General features: G+C 46.4%; 1 protein-coding gene across 5 annotated transcripts in view; it reads left to right on the top strand.

The window, feature by feature from the left end:
• Window positions 1-801: 801 nt before the first annotated feature.
• cdk18 (cyclin dependent kinase 18) overlaps window positions 802-15,340 on the top strand; it is a 61,915-nt gene continuing 47,376 nt past the window's right edge. For 2 of the 5 annotated variants that reach the window (XM_064304198.1, XM_064304197.1), the window contains exon 1: window positions 4,264-4,299. In XM_064304198.1, coding sequence (XP_064160268.1) covers window positions 4,279-4,299 — 21 coding nt within the window. In that variant the 5' untranslated portion in view covers window positions 4,264-4,278. Of the gene's footprint in view, window positions 1,432-1,495; window positions 1,827-4,263; window positions 4,300-15,340 lie in introns of those variants that run through there. The other 3 variants (XM_064304200.1, XM_064304202.1, XM_064304199.1) reach the window with 3 other exon arrangements.

Raw genomic sequence — 15,340 nt, 5'->3', positions numbered from 1 at the left:
GATTAGCTAGAAAAGAAGGCAAGATAAGAAAAATAAATGTAAAAAAAATTATAAACTGCTTGTAGGTTAACAACTTCACAAGCTAAGTATACTTGAGAACTTCACTCACTAGCTAATCTACGCAGCCGATGATAGGTGATGGTAGCTAGCTTTTCGATTTACTGCTGTTCAGTGACCATTGAAGAAGTAGAAGCCAGCTGAGCAACCTAGATACTACAAGCTAGGTATTATAATAGAGAATGCAGACCTACAGAACACTCAGCTCTATGTTCACCCATCCATCCATCCATTATCTATATCTTATCCTGGTCAGGGTCACGTGGGGTGCTGGAGCCTACCCTAGCATGCATTATTGGGCGAGAGACAGGAATAGACCCTAGACAGGTTGCCAATCCATCACAGGGCACACACACCATTCATCTGTAAATTCTTAGCATTTAATTGCTACTTGTGTCTCCCGTTCATTGGCACTGATACATTCCAGTTTGACGTATCTTCTGAAAATTCATAAAAGTTGTGAATTACAATGCTGTTGCCACGGATATTTAGAAGCATCAGAAACGGTTGCTGATTGGAACCTCCTGCAATATGGAAAAAAGGTTGGATGTACAGAACATGGGAGTTGAACATCTGGTTAGTCTACAAAATCTGTGGCACTGCACACATAGCTACAGCTAGGTAGCTAAGTAACATGACATAATAACGACTACATTTTAAGGACCATTTTATGATTTAAAAATCTCACTACCTGCCATAACTGGAGTTGGCTGCTGACTATAGTTAAGTTAAATTATTAAGATCCATTCCCTTGCTGAAAACTTTTGGTGTAGTCTAGTGAGTTCTGCTGTTTTCTGAAACTCCTACCCAAGCTTTTAGACCAATAGATCGGACACATATAACAGGATTTGTCAAAACAGGACTCTAAATCCTAATAAGGTTTGCAAGAGAAACATACACACACACACATACACACACAATGTATTTCACTTACTGCATGCATGCATGTTTTCAAAGCAACTTGCGTAACATAGGCTGCTGTGTATTTCTGCTCAATTTAATTTCCAGGAAAAGGCTTCTGAGCAGAATCACCACCACAGACCACAGTAAAGAATACACCGCACTGTTCCTGAATACCGTCCTCTAACAGACAGCTAAAGAGAGCTCCACACAAACCACCAACACAACTTCCAGAGCAGCATACATTTCAGCAGCTAATTCAACACCTATCAGAAGCAGCAGAAGCCATACACGTATAACTACACACATTCTACGACACACACACACACACACACATACGCACACACAGGCATGAGATATAAGCGTAAAAAAAAAAGTGAGAAGTACTTATGCACTGCGGGACTGGGGAGAGCAGGCTTGCACAACGTGACCCTGCTATTGGCTGTTGCTATAACAATGGAGGCGGGCAGATGGGTGAGTGGGGGTGGAGACAAGCCCTGATTATAAAATCCTTCAGAGAAGCACATTTGCCTTTCTGGATTTTTTTCTCTTTTTTTTCCTTTTTTTTTGTTTTTAGTTTTTCCTTTTTTTCCCTCTCTCTCTCTCTCTCTCTCTCTCTCTCCCCCTCTCTCCTCTCTAGTCAGAGCGGTTTGCATGAAGGGGAAGGCAGACTCCACGCAACGCTGCCCGTGGGAAGACTGCCGAACTTGCGCCTCGAAGCCGTCAGCGGAGCGGGTTAAAAGACCTCCAGCCGGGATTATCGGTGGGTCCGGGCGTTAGCGGGGTCCCGGAGGCCTCCCCCCCCAGCCCCCGCCCCCCCCCAGAAGGAGCGAGGCACCAGCGTTCCCTGCGCCCCTCTCGTCCCTGTGGTGAGTGCAGAGCGGAGCGCCGTGTTCACTGCTGTGGGTCGGGTCTTGTGTGGCCATGTGCGCAGGGCCATGGAGCTCAGAGGTGACCATCTGCACACACACACACACACACACACACGCGCGCGCACACATACACACACACACACACACATATACACAGACAGACACACACACACGCACACGCACACACAAGCATACACACAGACACATATACACAGACAGACACACACACACGCACACGCACATGCACACACAAGCATACACACAGACAGACACACACACACACGCACGCGCACGCACACACACACACGTACGCACGCACACGTGAACACGCACGCGCGCGCACACACACACACTCTCTCTCCCTTTCATGTGAGAGGTGAGGCTGAGCAGGTGAGAGGATGACTGGATACTGGATTTAAGTTCACTAGAGGGCTGCTGAAGACTTGGCTTGTTTCGATAAGTGCTAGAATGGTGTGTGAGTGTGTGTGTGTGTGTGTGTGTGTGTGTGCACGTGTGCGAATGTGGATGTTTTGGTTAGTAGTGCAATAGTGAATTAAATAGTTTTTAAGGTTAAATACTGAGCTACTGGGTTTGGTAAGTCAGTGGAGTGATCAGCTGCAGTTAATTCAATCTGTTAGTTTTAGAGTTCAGGACAGGAGTGTTCAGTAGCTTTGTGTAAACAGCACTGTGGTGGTGTGTGTGTGTGTGTGTGTGTGTGTGTTCAGTGATGTGTACTGTAAGTAGTCCAGTAAGTAGACATTCAGTAGTCCAACCTTCTTGCTAACCTTCTTGGCTTCAGCGTTCTCGGTAGATTGGCACAACAGGACAGTTTGCCCTCACATGTTTATTAGCGGTGCTAAAGACAGGTGCTGCAGAGACCTGAGGAGGTTATGAAATGTGGCTACTGCGTGAATTACGATGTTTGCATAACTAGATGGCCGGTTATTGCGGTTTTTTAATGGGCGGCAGTTCTCCTGTTTGAATTGAATTTTAATAACATCAAGGAGGCTTGGGTGCAAAGCAATGGCCCTGGCCCTGGTAGTCTTCCTTAAAAGTAAGGGGGGAGGGAGGCGGTGGGGGAGGAAAGCAAGTATAATTTACACAGGAACAGGCTATAACGCCAGGATTATTAAAATCCACCAAAATAATCCGTTATCAGACTGCGTTATGCATCGTGTCGCACCAATCCCATCGGCCCACGCGACAGGAAGTGGCATTTTATCGCCAGAGTTCTCGCTTATCTCACTTCTCCCACTTCAAGATGGTCATGCAGGAGCTACAGCGAAAGAGGAGGGAAGGTAGCTATTTTTGAACGGTCTGTACAGTTTGTACAGTACAGCGAGTTGTCAGTCTAATTTTGAAGCGCAAACAGGCAAGTGGAACCAGGAACGGCGTAATAAATGCTTATGAAAACCAATGCCATAAATTCATCTACTGCTTTAATAAAACTTTAGGATGAAAAAAAAATCATTGAATTGAAGTTATGGATAAAGACAGACCGCAGTGGAACACAACAGTATGTGTTCCTACTTTTTTTTCCCATCATGTTCATGGTGTTTTGAATATGAAGCAGTGCGCCTCCCTATGGCTGATTCATGTACTGACACATTCCCTTTTCGAGAAACCCCTGACAAAACAGGATAAACAGTGACTTCTGGGAGCGATGCATGGCAAAACTGTGACACAATGAACCACCTGGAAAGTTTTTAAAAGTAAAATTATGAGAGAGAGAGAGAGCGACTTGAACCCGACCATCTGGTCTCTGGGTTAAATATAGATACAGTGCATACATCAAGAGAATTTGGGAACTTCATTTATAAAATATCTGCAAGTATTTTCCGTATCAAGTTGAAGATTAAAATGTTTTGGCAAACTGTCCTCATCAGTAATATGATATTATCAGCTGGTGGTAATCTTTCAAACACTAACTCATGGGATGGGATTCCTCCCTAATTGATCGAGAGGAATCCCATTTATTCTCAAGTAGCAAACCCAGTATTGAACACGCATTTTAAATAGAAATGGATTGTGTTCTTCTTTCAGCCAAGATTGCCATTAATGGTTCTCCACTGAAGAGGACACTGTCAGAAGAAGGCACATGAGAATCTCTGTAGCCTTTTCGTAAAGCTCATGTAAATTAACGTATTTTTCTGGAATAAAGGACAAAATGATATCTGACGCCCAGTAATCGCTCAGCTAGGGCTCTTGCTCTTACACTAGCAGGCACTCCTGATCTTTTAACAGACCAGGTAAAAAAACCAGGCCTGCTGGGTGAAATTCCCAGGCCTGGGACACTATTATTTACCACAGGTTAACAGACCATTGTCTCCACCCCAGCTGCTTATTATTATTATTTTTTGATATGTGCCAATACCTGTTCCTAGGGGGATGCCACCATCTAGGTGGTAGTTCTCTACCCAGGTACATTGTCCGCCCTCCCTGCCCCTCCATGGCAGTGCTGAAGAAGACAGTATGTAACTGAACTTGTTTCCTATCGCTATTAACTGCATGATTTATAATAAATACATTTGCCCTGCCACTGAACATTCTACATTACCACAACTGCACAAGTCAGCTTGTGGTTTTTTGTCTTCTTTTTTTCTCGTAAGAATGGCGGAAAGACTTCACAGTTATTACGCACGAGAGTGGAAGTCATACTGCTTCATTTCTCCATTCTAGGTTTCGGTTCCCTGTTAAGCAGTATTCAGTCCCTGGCATTGAAACTCAGATAGCGTGGCGACGCGTGCGCCTGCCCATGGCACAGCGAAGGACAACAGACGAGGTTCAGATAAGAGCGTTCCTCTCAGTGTGCAGGGGAAGACGACGTCAAAAACATATGGACTGGAAAAAAAAAAAAAAGAGAGAGAGAGAGAGAACCTACGGCTTTAGTTCCTGTGCTACAGACACCTGCACACCCCTAAAAAAGAAAAGAAAAAAAAAGACAAAAGGCATTTTGTTTGCCAACTTATATTGGCTGCTGTTATCTGACCCCTCCATTGTTTAAATAAGATAAACCAATAAGGGTTTTATTCAGCTTAATGACATCCAGAGGCCTACTCGAACGGTCATGCTGTTCACAGTGTACGCAGATTCGGCTCGGGCTTTGATCTGTGGCCTGCGTCACATGGTCAAATCCGTGACGCGCAGTCTCGCGCTCGCTCGAGTTCAGTCCCACGTTTAAGCGAACCCACCGACATCAGGGTTCACAGCCGCGAATGGAGCTCGATTCTGATCTGTACATTCACGCCAATTCAGTCGCGCCATCTGTTGGTTAAATGAACTTCACTAGTTTAATTTCAAGCTGGGAAACTGCCCCCCCCCCCCCCACCTCCGCTGAGATACTCAGAACTACCAGTACTATGGCTGGTTTTCTTTACTAGCTGATAATTAACCATCGATAGGCCAGTGATTAACCTCTCCTGGTGGGGAAGGCAGACTCCGGTGTGTGAGGGCATAGGCACATGCTCTATCTTGTGACAATACGGGGGGGGGGGGGGGGAGAAAAGAAAAGGCTACAGTATCTCCAGTAGACAAATAAAACTGTCATTACATATTTGTCATTAGATACTTCACTCTATATTCATATAATTTCCACCGCCACTTTGTGCAGGAGTTGATGAGCTGTCATAGCTGTCGCAACTTTCCAAGAACAGGTCTGGTGTAGGTCACATGAATGTGAAAAGCACCAAAGAGATAGGGTAGGGTTCTTGCACTGTTGTTTCCATCAATGCTGATGCTGTGTCACACATTCTGCAATCCAGCTGGAAACACAAGCTAACTACAAATAGGTTCCATCTTTGCAGAATAATGCATACTGGCATATTGTCTGTTGTCATACAAGGTACACAATATGAATACTTAGAAAATAGCAATGTCTATAAACTGTGTGTGTGTGTGTGTGTGTGTGTGTGTGTTGGGGGGGGGGGTGAGAAGGCTTCTTGAAAATGAGTTTCCAGTGCAAGCTTTGAAATTTCTGTTGCTTACCATGTCACTCCTGTGTGTAAGAACAGACTCCAGCAGAATGCTTTATTTTCTGTAAGAATTGGTATGTTGAAGTTTTTTTTGTTTGTTTGTTTGTTTAGTGCCCCCCCCCCCCCCGACATCACGACACGGCACAGAAGCAGCATTTCTGCATGAAATCTACTTTGTTAACGGGGGGTTGTTTGATAATGGTACACAGCGAGAGTCTCGCTGGTGCCCTTCACGCAGTGCACAGAATAACCAGCCATGGAGTGACTGATCACAAGGCCTTGGCAACAGGGAGCTACATGAGAGCGTGGGGGTCACGAAGGGGGGCCGGGGGGGGGGGGGGGGGGGGGAGGACTGAGAGAGACGCGCGAGGAGAGCTTTTCAGAATCCAGGCCACGTACAGAGACTCGTCAATAGCCCATCGATATCACTCTCCCCTGTTTGGGGTCAGCCTCGGCGTAGCACAGCCAGGAACATCACGGGTTGGGGGGGTGGGGGGTGGGGAGGGGGGAATAATACTATCCCAAACCGGTTTTACTGTTCATTCTCCCTTAATCCTGCCCTCGTCCCCCTGCTTTACATCCGTCTGCTTCCCCTGGCAGGCGTTCAGCTGCGAGACTCCCCATCCGGCCCCAGCGAGGACCTTATGTGCTTATGTGTGTGTGTGTGTGTGTGTGTGTGTGGTGCGTGTGTGTGTGTGTGCGTGCATGTGTGTGTGTGTGTGTGTGTGTGTGTGTGTGTGCATGTGTGTGTGTGTGTGCGTGTGAGTATGTGTGTGAGTGTGTTTGTGTGTGTGCGCGCGTGCATGTGTGTGTGTGTGCGTGTGTGTGTGTGGGTGTGTGTGCGTGTGAGTATGTGTGTGTGTGTGTGTGTATGTGTGTGTGTGCGTGCGTGCGTGCGTGAATGCATGCGCTTGTGTGTGTGTGTGTGTGCGCGCGTGCATGTGTGTGTGTGCGTGTGTGTGTGTGTGCATGTGTGTGGGTGTGTGTGCGTGTGTGCGTGTGAGTATGTGTGTGTGTGTGTGAGTATGTGTTTGTATTTGTGTGCGCGCGTGCATGTGTGTGTGTATGTGTGTGTGTGTGTGTGCGTGCATGCGTGAATGCATGCGCTTGTGTGTGTGTGTGCGCGCGTGTGAGTGCGTGACTGTGCATGCGTGCGTGCGTGAATGCATGCGCTTGTGTGTGTATGTGTGTGTGTGTGTGTGTGCGCGTGCATGTGTGTGTGTGTGTGTGTGCGCGCGTGTGCTTGTGTGTGTGTGTGTGCGCGTGCGCGTGCAACCACATCAATAGCGCACTCGAGACTCGTGGTGTTTCGTATCACATGAGATTCTAAGCGCGTTTGACGGCGCGCTTTAAGCGAAAGATCACACGGCCCTCAAAGAGAAGAGCGCCCCAGCGGTCACGTGACACAGTGTTTCTAGCGCACGCTCGTTTGAAGTGGGGCTCTTTTAATGCCCTGCTCGAAATTTCATGTTTTAGTTTTTTTGTTCCACCGTGAAGGTCCCGCGGCCTGCTAAATCCTTTCAATGAACAGAGCGCCGCACAACAGCAGCTTTCTCAAGCCCTGATCCCATTTTCACCTGGAACTTCTTTTTACCGCTCAGCGTTTCTCATTTGCAGAGCTCCTGGAGGGCACCACCGGTGATTTGAATATCTTTTTTTTCTTTTTCTTTCACTAATTAGAATGCAATTGCACGGCAATGACAGACATATCATTAGCTCCAAAAAGCATACGCTCAAATGCTAAACCACCAATGATAAAGTGAATAGTGGGGGGGGAAAGGTGTTAATGAATGAGGGCAGGTTTCAGTGGTAAACCGCAGTTTCATTTGTAGTGGTAACATGAGGAAACTGCCTTTTATGGATGTTGCTGCCTATCTGCACACACCCCATCTATACAAGTGCCATAAATCGCGGTCTTCTGAGACTCCCTTGGTTCTACTGTAGAAAGAGCCACTCCAGTCTGCCGTGCGTCAGACATGTAGACGGCGAAAACAGAGAACATGTTTTATGAGACATTAAGATGGCCTCCGGCCACTGGTCCCCGGCTCCAAACGACAAGAGGAGAGAGGAGAGAGAGAGAGAGTTTACAAAACCCGTCTCCGCAAGACGACTTATCAACAGCGAAAACAAGGAGTGGCTTTCGTCAGCTCGACGGTGCCGTGAGGCGGGGGGGGAAAACACTTCGCTCGAAAGCAGCGAACGTGCCGACGTGGCCGAGATCACGCTAAACAAACGGTGAATCAGCGGTGAATCAGCGGTGAATATTGTAAATACAAACTGAGCTGTGATTGGTTCTCGTAACAGTCGGGGACAGTGCGGTCCTGTCAGTTCCGTTCGATCACCAACCGGCTTCATCATATTGAGAGCACACTGCACACAATATGCAAGGCATATTAAACGTGGTCTACAGCCTTATAGATGCTACGAAGCATTGCGCGAGCACATATGTGCAATTTCACAACCTAAACCCTGTATATACAACCTAAGCTCTATACATACGATGATAATCAACACATTGTATGTACAGCCTACCTTCAGTTTTGGTGATAAACAGCACATCCAATGCTCAATATTTGTGATAACCTAATGACAGCATGCAACATTTCCACTGATAATCAACAAACTACACGGGCAGACCAGTTAATAGTCAACACGCTACACTACACACACACCTACATACACCTTTGCACATGCGCGCACACACACACATACGCGCACGCACATGCACACACACATACACGCTTGCATGCATGCACGCACGCACGCACACAAACACAAACAAACACACACACCTACATACACCCTTGCACATGTGCACACACACACACACACACACATGCACGCATACACATGCACACACACATACATGCATGCATGCACGCACGCAGGCACGCACGCACGCACACACACACACGCGCGCAAACGCACACACGCAAACACATAAGGTCATGGCAAATCAGAAAGGTGATGCACTGACAGCGCCCGTGAACCAAACCCTCTATTTATTATTTATCACGCACACAAAACCTCAGCGGAAGTCAACATCGCGCCTCGGCTGACGACAAACACGAACTGCTCAGATTATCCGCGATCATCGCCAAGCCGGGGGGGAAGGGCGGCTTCACCGCGACACGACATTCACGAGCTGTCCTCTGGCTTCCCCTGAAAGAAGCAGGACCGTTTCTGCGTCCGGGCACATGTACTGCGACACACCAATTTTCTTTCTATCTTTTTGTGTCCTTTCAAAGATGCTCGCCATTATTTTTTTTTTCGCCCCCGAGTGAGAATAAAGGAGGAAAACAAAAGGTCGTTTGTGTAACCTCGCGTCGGGAGAGCGTAGGACAGAGGCGGCGGCGGCGAGCCGATAATAGCCGCTTTTCTCTTTCGCCCCTCTGGCGAGGGACGGTGCGTACCACGGCCTCATTTAGAACACAAAATAACCGCCCCGCCAGGATCAGAGGAGGACACGGCACCGCGGCTGCAGCCGCGCCGCACACAGAGGGAACTTTCAGACGCTTAAGGGGAAAAAAAAAAGAGGAGACGCTGCTCGTGTTAGAAGGCAAAGGCTGACGAGGTGCAACATAATGATATCTGCAATCTGCAGGAGGGATGAAAAAAAGTTTGATGTGGAAAACAAGTTAAGTTTTCTCTGCATCACAATCACAGTGCAGGTCCTTATTGGGGTTGGTGGTACTCCCACACACTGAATAACAGTTTAGCCAATTCTGGGTTGTACCGGAAGCGGGGTGGAAGACATGTTTTAAAGAAATAGAGGGGTTGCTGGACAGGAAATCAGCCAAAGCAACGCATTAGGATTTGAACATATAACCTTCAGCTATGGGTCGAGACCACAGTGTCTCCATCCTCCACAGAATACAAGGGCAGCCATGAACCACAGAGGGTGGGGAGAGAGACCCCTAACCGGTGGGTTGCGGGTTTGAATATTAGGTGTGGCACTGCACTGCTATAGCAAGGCACTCAACCTAAAATGTCCCTACTAAATGTGAAGCCGTACTAACGCAAATGTATGTATAAATAAATAAATAAATAAATAAATAAATACATTTAAAAAAAGTAAGCTATGGAAGTCACCTTGGTCAAAGGAGTCCTCACAACAATGAAGAAAAAAAAATATATATATAAATAATCCCAGCTTTATTTCCACCTCAGAGAAAACGGAGCAGCTGTTGTTCTGCTCTAATACTCCCAGGAAGGAGCTGGCACCGGGGCCCTCTGCTTTGAAGAATAAAAGGCCAGCACTTCTGCATGGCATTTCCATATCGTGCCAGGGTGCCTCTCTGAACGGGCCAGAGCCCAGAGAGCCCCCCCCCCCGCCCCCCCCCACTTTACCGATCGCTTCTGTGCAGCGTGTAAACCAACCGGGGGCTTCACAATAATAATCTTCCCGCCAAAGTTCAGGGTCAGGCGGAGTCACGGCATTCAATTCAGCCCCGCCTCCACTTTCCAGGTCCCCCGGTTACACGTCTCCATGACCCCCGTTGTAATGTTTCGTACCCCTGAAATACCCACCCCAGTAATGGCGTAGAGTAAACAGCGCACTGCAGCATTGTTCTCTTCAAACTGAACCGCTGGATTAGAGTTGGAGAAATGGGCCTTCTCGGAGTTGTAAACGTCGCGCATTTCTGCCACCATTTCTTTACAGATTTACAGGGCTATCTGTCATATCCCCAATGCGACACAGCACACTGCTGGCCTTGTTTAATCTATCCTGTCGTATTTGCATTAAAACTGTCCACTCTGGCAATGCATGAGACAAAGCCTTCAGGCACAATGGCACTTAAATACAGTATACACACAGGCACACACACGCACACACAGGCATGCACACACACACAATCACACACACACGCACACGCAGGCACACACACACACGCACAAACAGGCACACGTACACACACACGCACACACATGCACACACACACAGGCACACACATACGCATGCATGCACACGCACAGACAGGCACACGCACACACACACACGCACAAACAGGCACACGTACACACACGCACACACATGCACACACACACAGGCACACACATACGCATGCATGCACACGCACAGACAGGCACACGTACACACAGGTACACACATGCTCGCACATGTACACACACACACACACACACACCCACGCACACACAGCCACACACACACGTACACAAATACACACGCACATGCACACACAGACATACACTGTCACACACACACAGGCACACACACACGCGTACCCAAATACACACAAGCACACACACGTACACGCGCACACACTCACTCACACACACACGCACACTCACACACATTCACACAGCAGAGAAGCTCACTGCATACCACAAACAGTCTTTCATTATCAGGCTGTGCTCCCATCTAACCCCTCTCACTCCTGGGACCCACTGTCCCTCAGTCTCCACTGAGCAGACCACCGCCGCGCCTCCCCGGCATGACCGGGAGACAGACACTGATTAATAGCACGACTTTATCGTCTGATTTATCGTCCAATTCTCCGGGGCTCAGTCACAAAAACCCGCCGAGGTGCTAAATTTGGGCACTTAGCGCCCGCTAAACGCCTCCGACGCTGTGCCCCCTCCTCCACGCCACAGTATTACTGTTTCCTCCTTATTAGATTACCACTCTTATTTATTAGCTTAGCAGACACCCTGCATCCTGTGTGACTCACAGACTGTAGACTACATTTCCCAGAGCTCTTTTTTTAAAAAAATGAACTGTTTAAATGTAAAACACACACACACGCGCACGCATACGTACACGCGCACGCACATACACACACACACACGCACGCACGCACACATGCACAAGTATGCGTACACGCGCACGCACACACACACATATATATAATATAAATTCATTTACATTATTTATATTACATATATATTGTAGTATTACTGTAGTTAAGGAATATCATGTGATACAATTAATCATACTATTCTTTTTTTACAGCCTCCATCGCTTATTTTTTTATCAATGGCGTGCTTCATTTAGGATACATTGAGCTCCATAATGCTTGGGACAAAGCCATCTCTTTTTCTCATGATTTGGCTCTGCGCTCCCATTTTAGATCACTTTCAATCTTGGTCTCAACAATCCACAAGACCTCACGCACTATGGTGTCCCGAAATGCCGGGCTATGGTTGAGAATCTGCACTTTAACCATGTGCGCTTGGTTTGATTGCAAAAGTATGTGTGTGCAATAATGAGGGATTTCAAAGGGACATATATTAAACAGTCACTAAAAGGAAGATATGTGTGCGCGATGGCCTTGCAATTCCTTAATCTCACAATTATATCATTAAATCACTAATTATGACGGTACAGACCATGAAAAACCCATAATGTGCATTTTAGTGACCAAGATGGCAAAGAAACTCATTAGGCAGAGCCAGCCTGTCATGCTGTGATATACGCACACATCCTAATTAATGTAATTTTAAGGACCCATAGGAGTAATGCAGACTGTTGCTTCAGACATTTGCATGCGTACCGCCACTCATAACAGAAAATGGCAGGAAGGCTATTTATCTCCATAACACTTACAGCAACCGGCATTTAGACACAGACAATTATGCTAAGATGGTGGGGAAATCGTGGGGTTACGTTTTAAATGTGCTCCTGGACTCTACGAAAGACAATGGCCGCGTCAGTCACACAAGTTACTGTGATTTATATTCGCCATGTTGAGTAAGACCTCTTCCTGTGGAATCTAAGAGAGAGACAAATGTAAACTCACCACCCATCCATCCATTATCTGCACCCGCTTATCCTGGGCAGGGTCACGGAGGGTGCTGGTTCCAGCGTGCATTGGGCGAGTGGGCAGGAATACACTCTGGACAGGCCAATCTGTCGCAAGGCACACACACACCATTCACTCACACACTCATACCTATGGGCAATTTAGAGTCTCCAGTTAGTCTAACTGCATGCCTTCGGACGGTGGGAGGAAACCGGAGTACCCGGAGGAAACCCACGCGGACACGGGGAGAACACACAAACTCCACACAGAAAGGCCCAGGCCAGGATTCGAACCCCGGACCTTCTTGCTGTGATGCTGTGAGAAATTTACCAGTGGAAATTAAATCATGTTCCATTCATGTCCAGTTCGGGCTCCGTACTCAGTACCAGGGTAACCTCACCAAAAACTGGGCATCGGACTCCATTTGCAATAATTAGTCACCAAGCTGTAGATATCTGGTGCAGTACTGACAGCTGAGCAAAAAAGATTTAATTTTTCAAGAGCAGCAACATATATTAAAATACAGAACAATAGTTGTATAGAAAAAATATAGAACTTTAGATTGCAAGCTCTTGCCTAGTCCTGTTTATTAGACCCACTTGTCTTCGATGCGTTCTAGCTGTACAAGAAAGCAATCTTGCTATGATTGCTAGACGGCATCATTACAAATTCAGCTAACTGAATTGCAGAAGTTATTAGCAGAGATATTGAACTTTATTAAAATCATAATGTCAGCAAGCAATAAAGGTTACTTATGCATTAATCATACTTGGACACAATTCTGCAACAGCCATTTTAAGTATTCATGAGTATTAGATGCAAATTACAATCCATGCTCCTCCTAGTACCAGCAATTAAATGGCAACAATTTGAATGTCTCTCAAATATTGCATGCTTATTTAAACTGAATATGCTTAGATGATATGGATATGCTTATGACATATACTTCCACCCTCCCCCCCCACCCCCCACCCCCCAACCCCCAAGAATATGCAACAATGACAAACAATGCAAGACAATCTGACTGTTGGAGAGAATATATTAATACTTAGCCACCCACTCAAGTAACCTGTTAAATGAGATGTACACACAGCATTAGACGTGTGTGTCTAGGATCTCAAGCTCGAGAGATAAAATTAAAAAAACTGGCTGTCCTGAAGCTTTGTTTTTTCTTGTAGCAAAAGGAAAAACAAGCAACCGGTATATTCCTCTTTTAATGCATCATCAATATTCTCGCACAGATGACATTAGTGGCAGCAACAGAGTGTGGCACAGCGACCAACACCGTACCGAGCAACGATTGGACGAAATGAACACAAAACACTGAAGGACTTTTAAATGGCCAATGGCTTATTCAGGCCTTCTGGGGTGAAAAGAAAAATAAAATTAGCAGAATAAATCACAGACAAAGAAGAAAACAAACCAAGCTACAAAGCACGGCCAATCCCAGTGGCTAATAAAAACAAAATAATGAAAAAATAAAGAAATAATTAAAAAAAACAGTAGTAGGCTGACACGCATACAAAACGCCCACGCACACAACAGCAGCAGCTCTCTCTCTCTCTCTCTCTCTCTCTCTCTCCAAGGACGTCTTTTCTCAAAGACACAGCAGACTGCGCGCCTTTGCACAGGGCCCGAGGACAGGAAGCAGAAGCACCTGGGCTGATTACCAATCTACCTGGGGTGTGCTCGCCTGTAAGTGAGGTCACCGCTTTTCTGTGGCTCTGAAGGTCTCGGTGGGAAACGGCAGTTGAGGCACTGGCAGCAGCCAAAGATTAGGAGCAGCCCTCAGCACTTCATCACCCCCTTACCGGTCCCCCCCCCCCACCCCCCCGCCACTTCCTGGCATTGCACGGAGGAAGACATATTACTACGTCTCTGTATACACAGCAGTGTTTGAAGTGGAAAAAATAAGTGCCGGAACTTCCCATTTATTCAGCCAAGCTTGACAAGACGTGTTCCACTGCAGAAAAGCAGTGAGAGCGCAAGAAAGCGGGTACCGTCTGGGTATTGTAGTCCGCCTGTACGGCATGTCAATGGGCGGGCTCACTTGAATTAGTTATCACGGACTACAATATAGTGACTGATGTGGGAAACCGAGTGAGAGAATCTCATAGGCACACATTACCATTACAGGCAATTTAGCAGACGCTCTTATCCAGAGTGTCTTACACAACTTTTTAACATAGCATCCATTCATGCTGCTGGATATATACTGAAGCAATGCAGGTTAAGTACCTTGCTCAAGGGTACAACGGCAGTGTTTTTGTCTTGCAATGAGACTTGAAAAATTATTTGTTTTCCCTTCAGTAGAAAGCATTAGCTTCTGAAGTTAACATCTGTTTGACAAGTGCAATTTTCTTACCCCATTAGCAAATCTTGAAATGAGTCAAATTGTCTCACCTCATTGTCTAAAATTTTTGTCTTATTTAGCACATCTTTGCTGAAATATTGTTATAATACTTTTTTTTGCATTCACAAACGGCCAAGAAATATTTTTAAATGGTTCTTGGAAGAAAAAAAAAAAAAAAAGCCTGTGCTGAAATTGGCTTGCTTTCCCCCTTGGATAAACACCAGGTTTTCAGTAGGCTGGGTTAACTGGGTGTTAGTTATGTAACAAAAACCTTACGTCCACCCAAATCCTTCACGCATGCAATATGTAAATGGCGCTCTTCACACTTTTTTGTGGGTAAGGCAAGCTAAATTCAAAATGCCTAAGCGTTGCCCCTTCTCTGGATGTGGAGAAAGCAATATGCTTTTTTTCTTTTCGCAAAAA

Source organism: Anguilla rostrata, chromosome 13 (assembly GCF_018555375.3).
Source record: "Anguilla rostrata isolate EN2019 chromosome 13, ASM1855537v3, whole genome shotgun sequence".
In the NCBI taxonomy this organism is placed as follows: Eukaryota; Metazoa; Chordata; class Actinopteri; order Anguilliformes; family Anguillidae; genus Anguilla; species Anguilla rostrata.
This window is presented reverse-complemented; position numbering and strand designations above follow the sequence as displayed.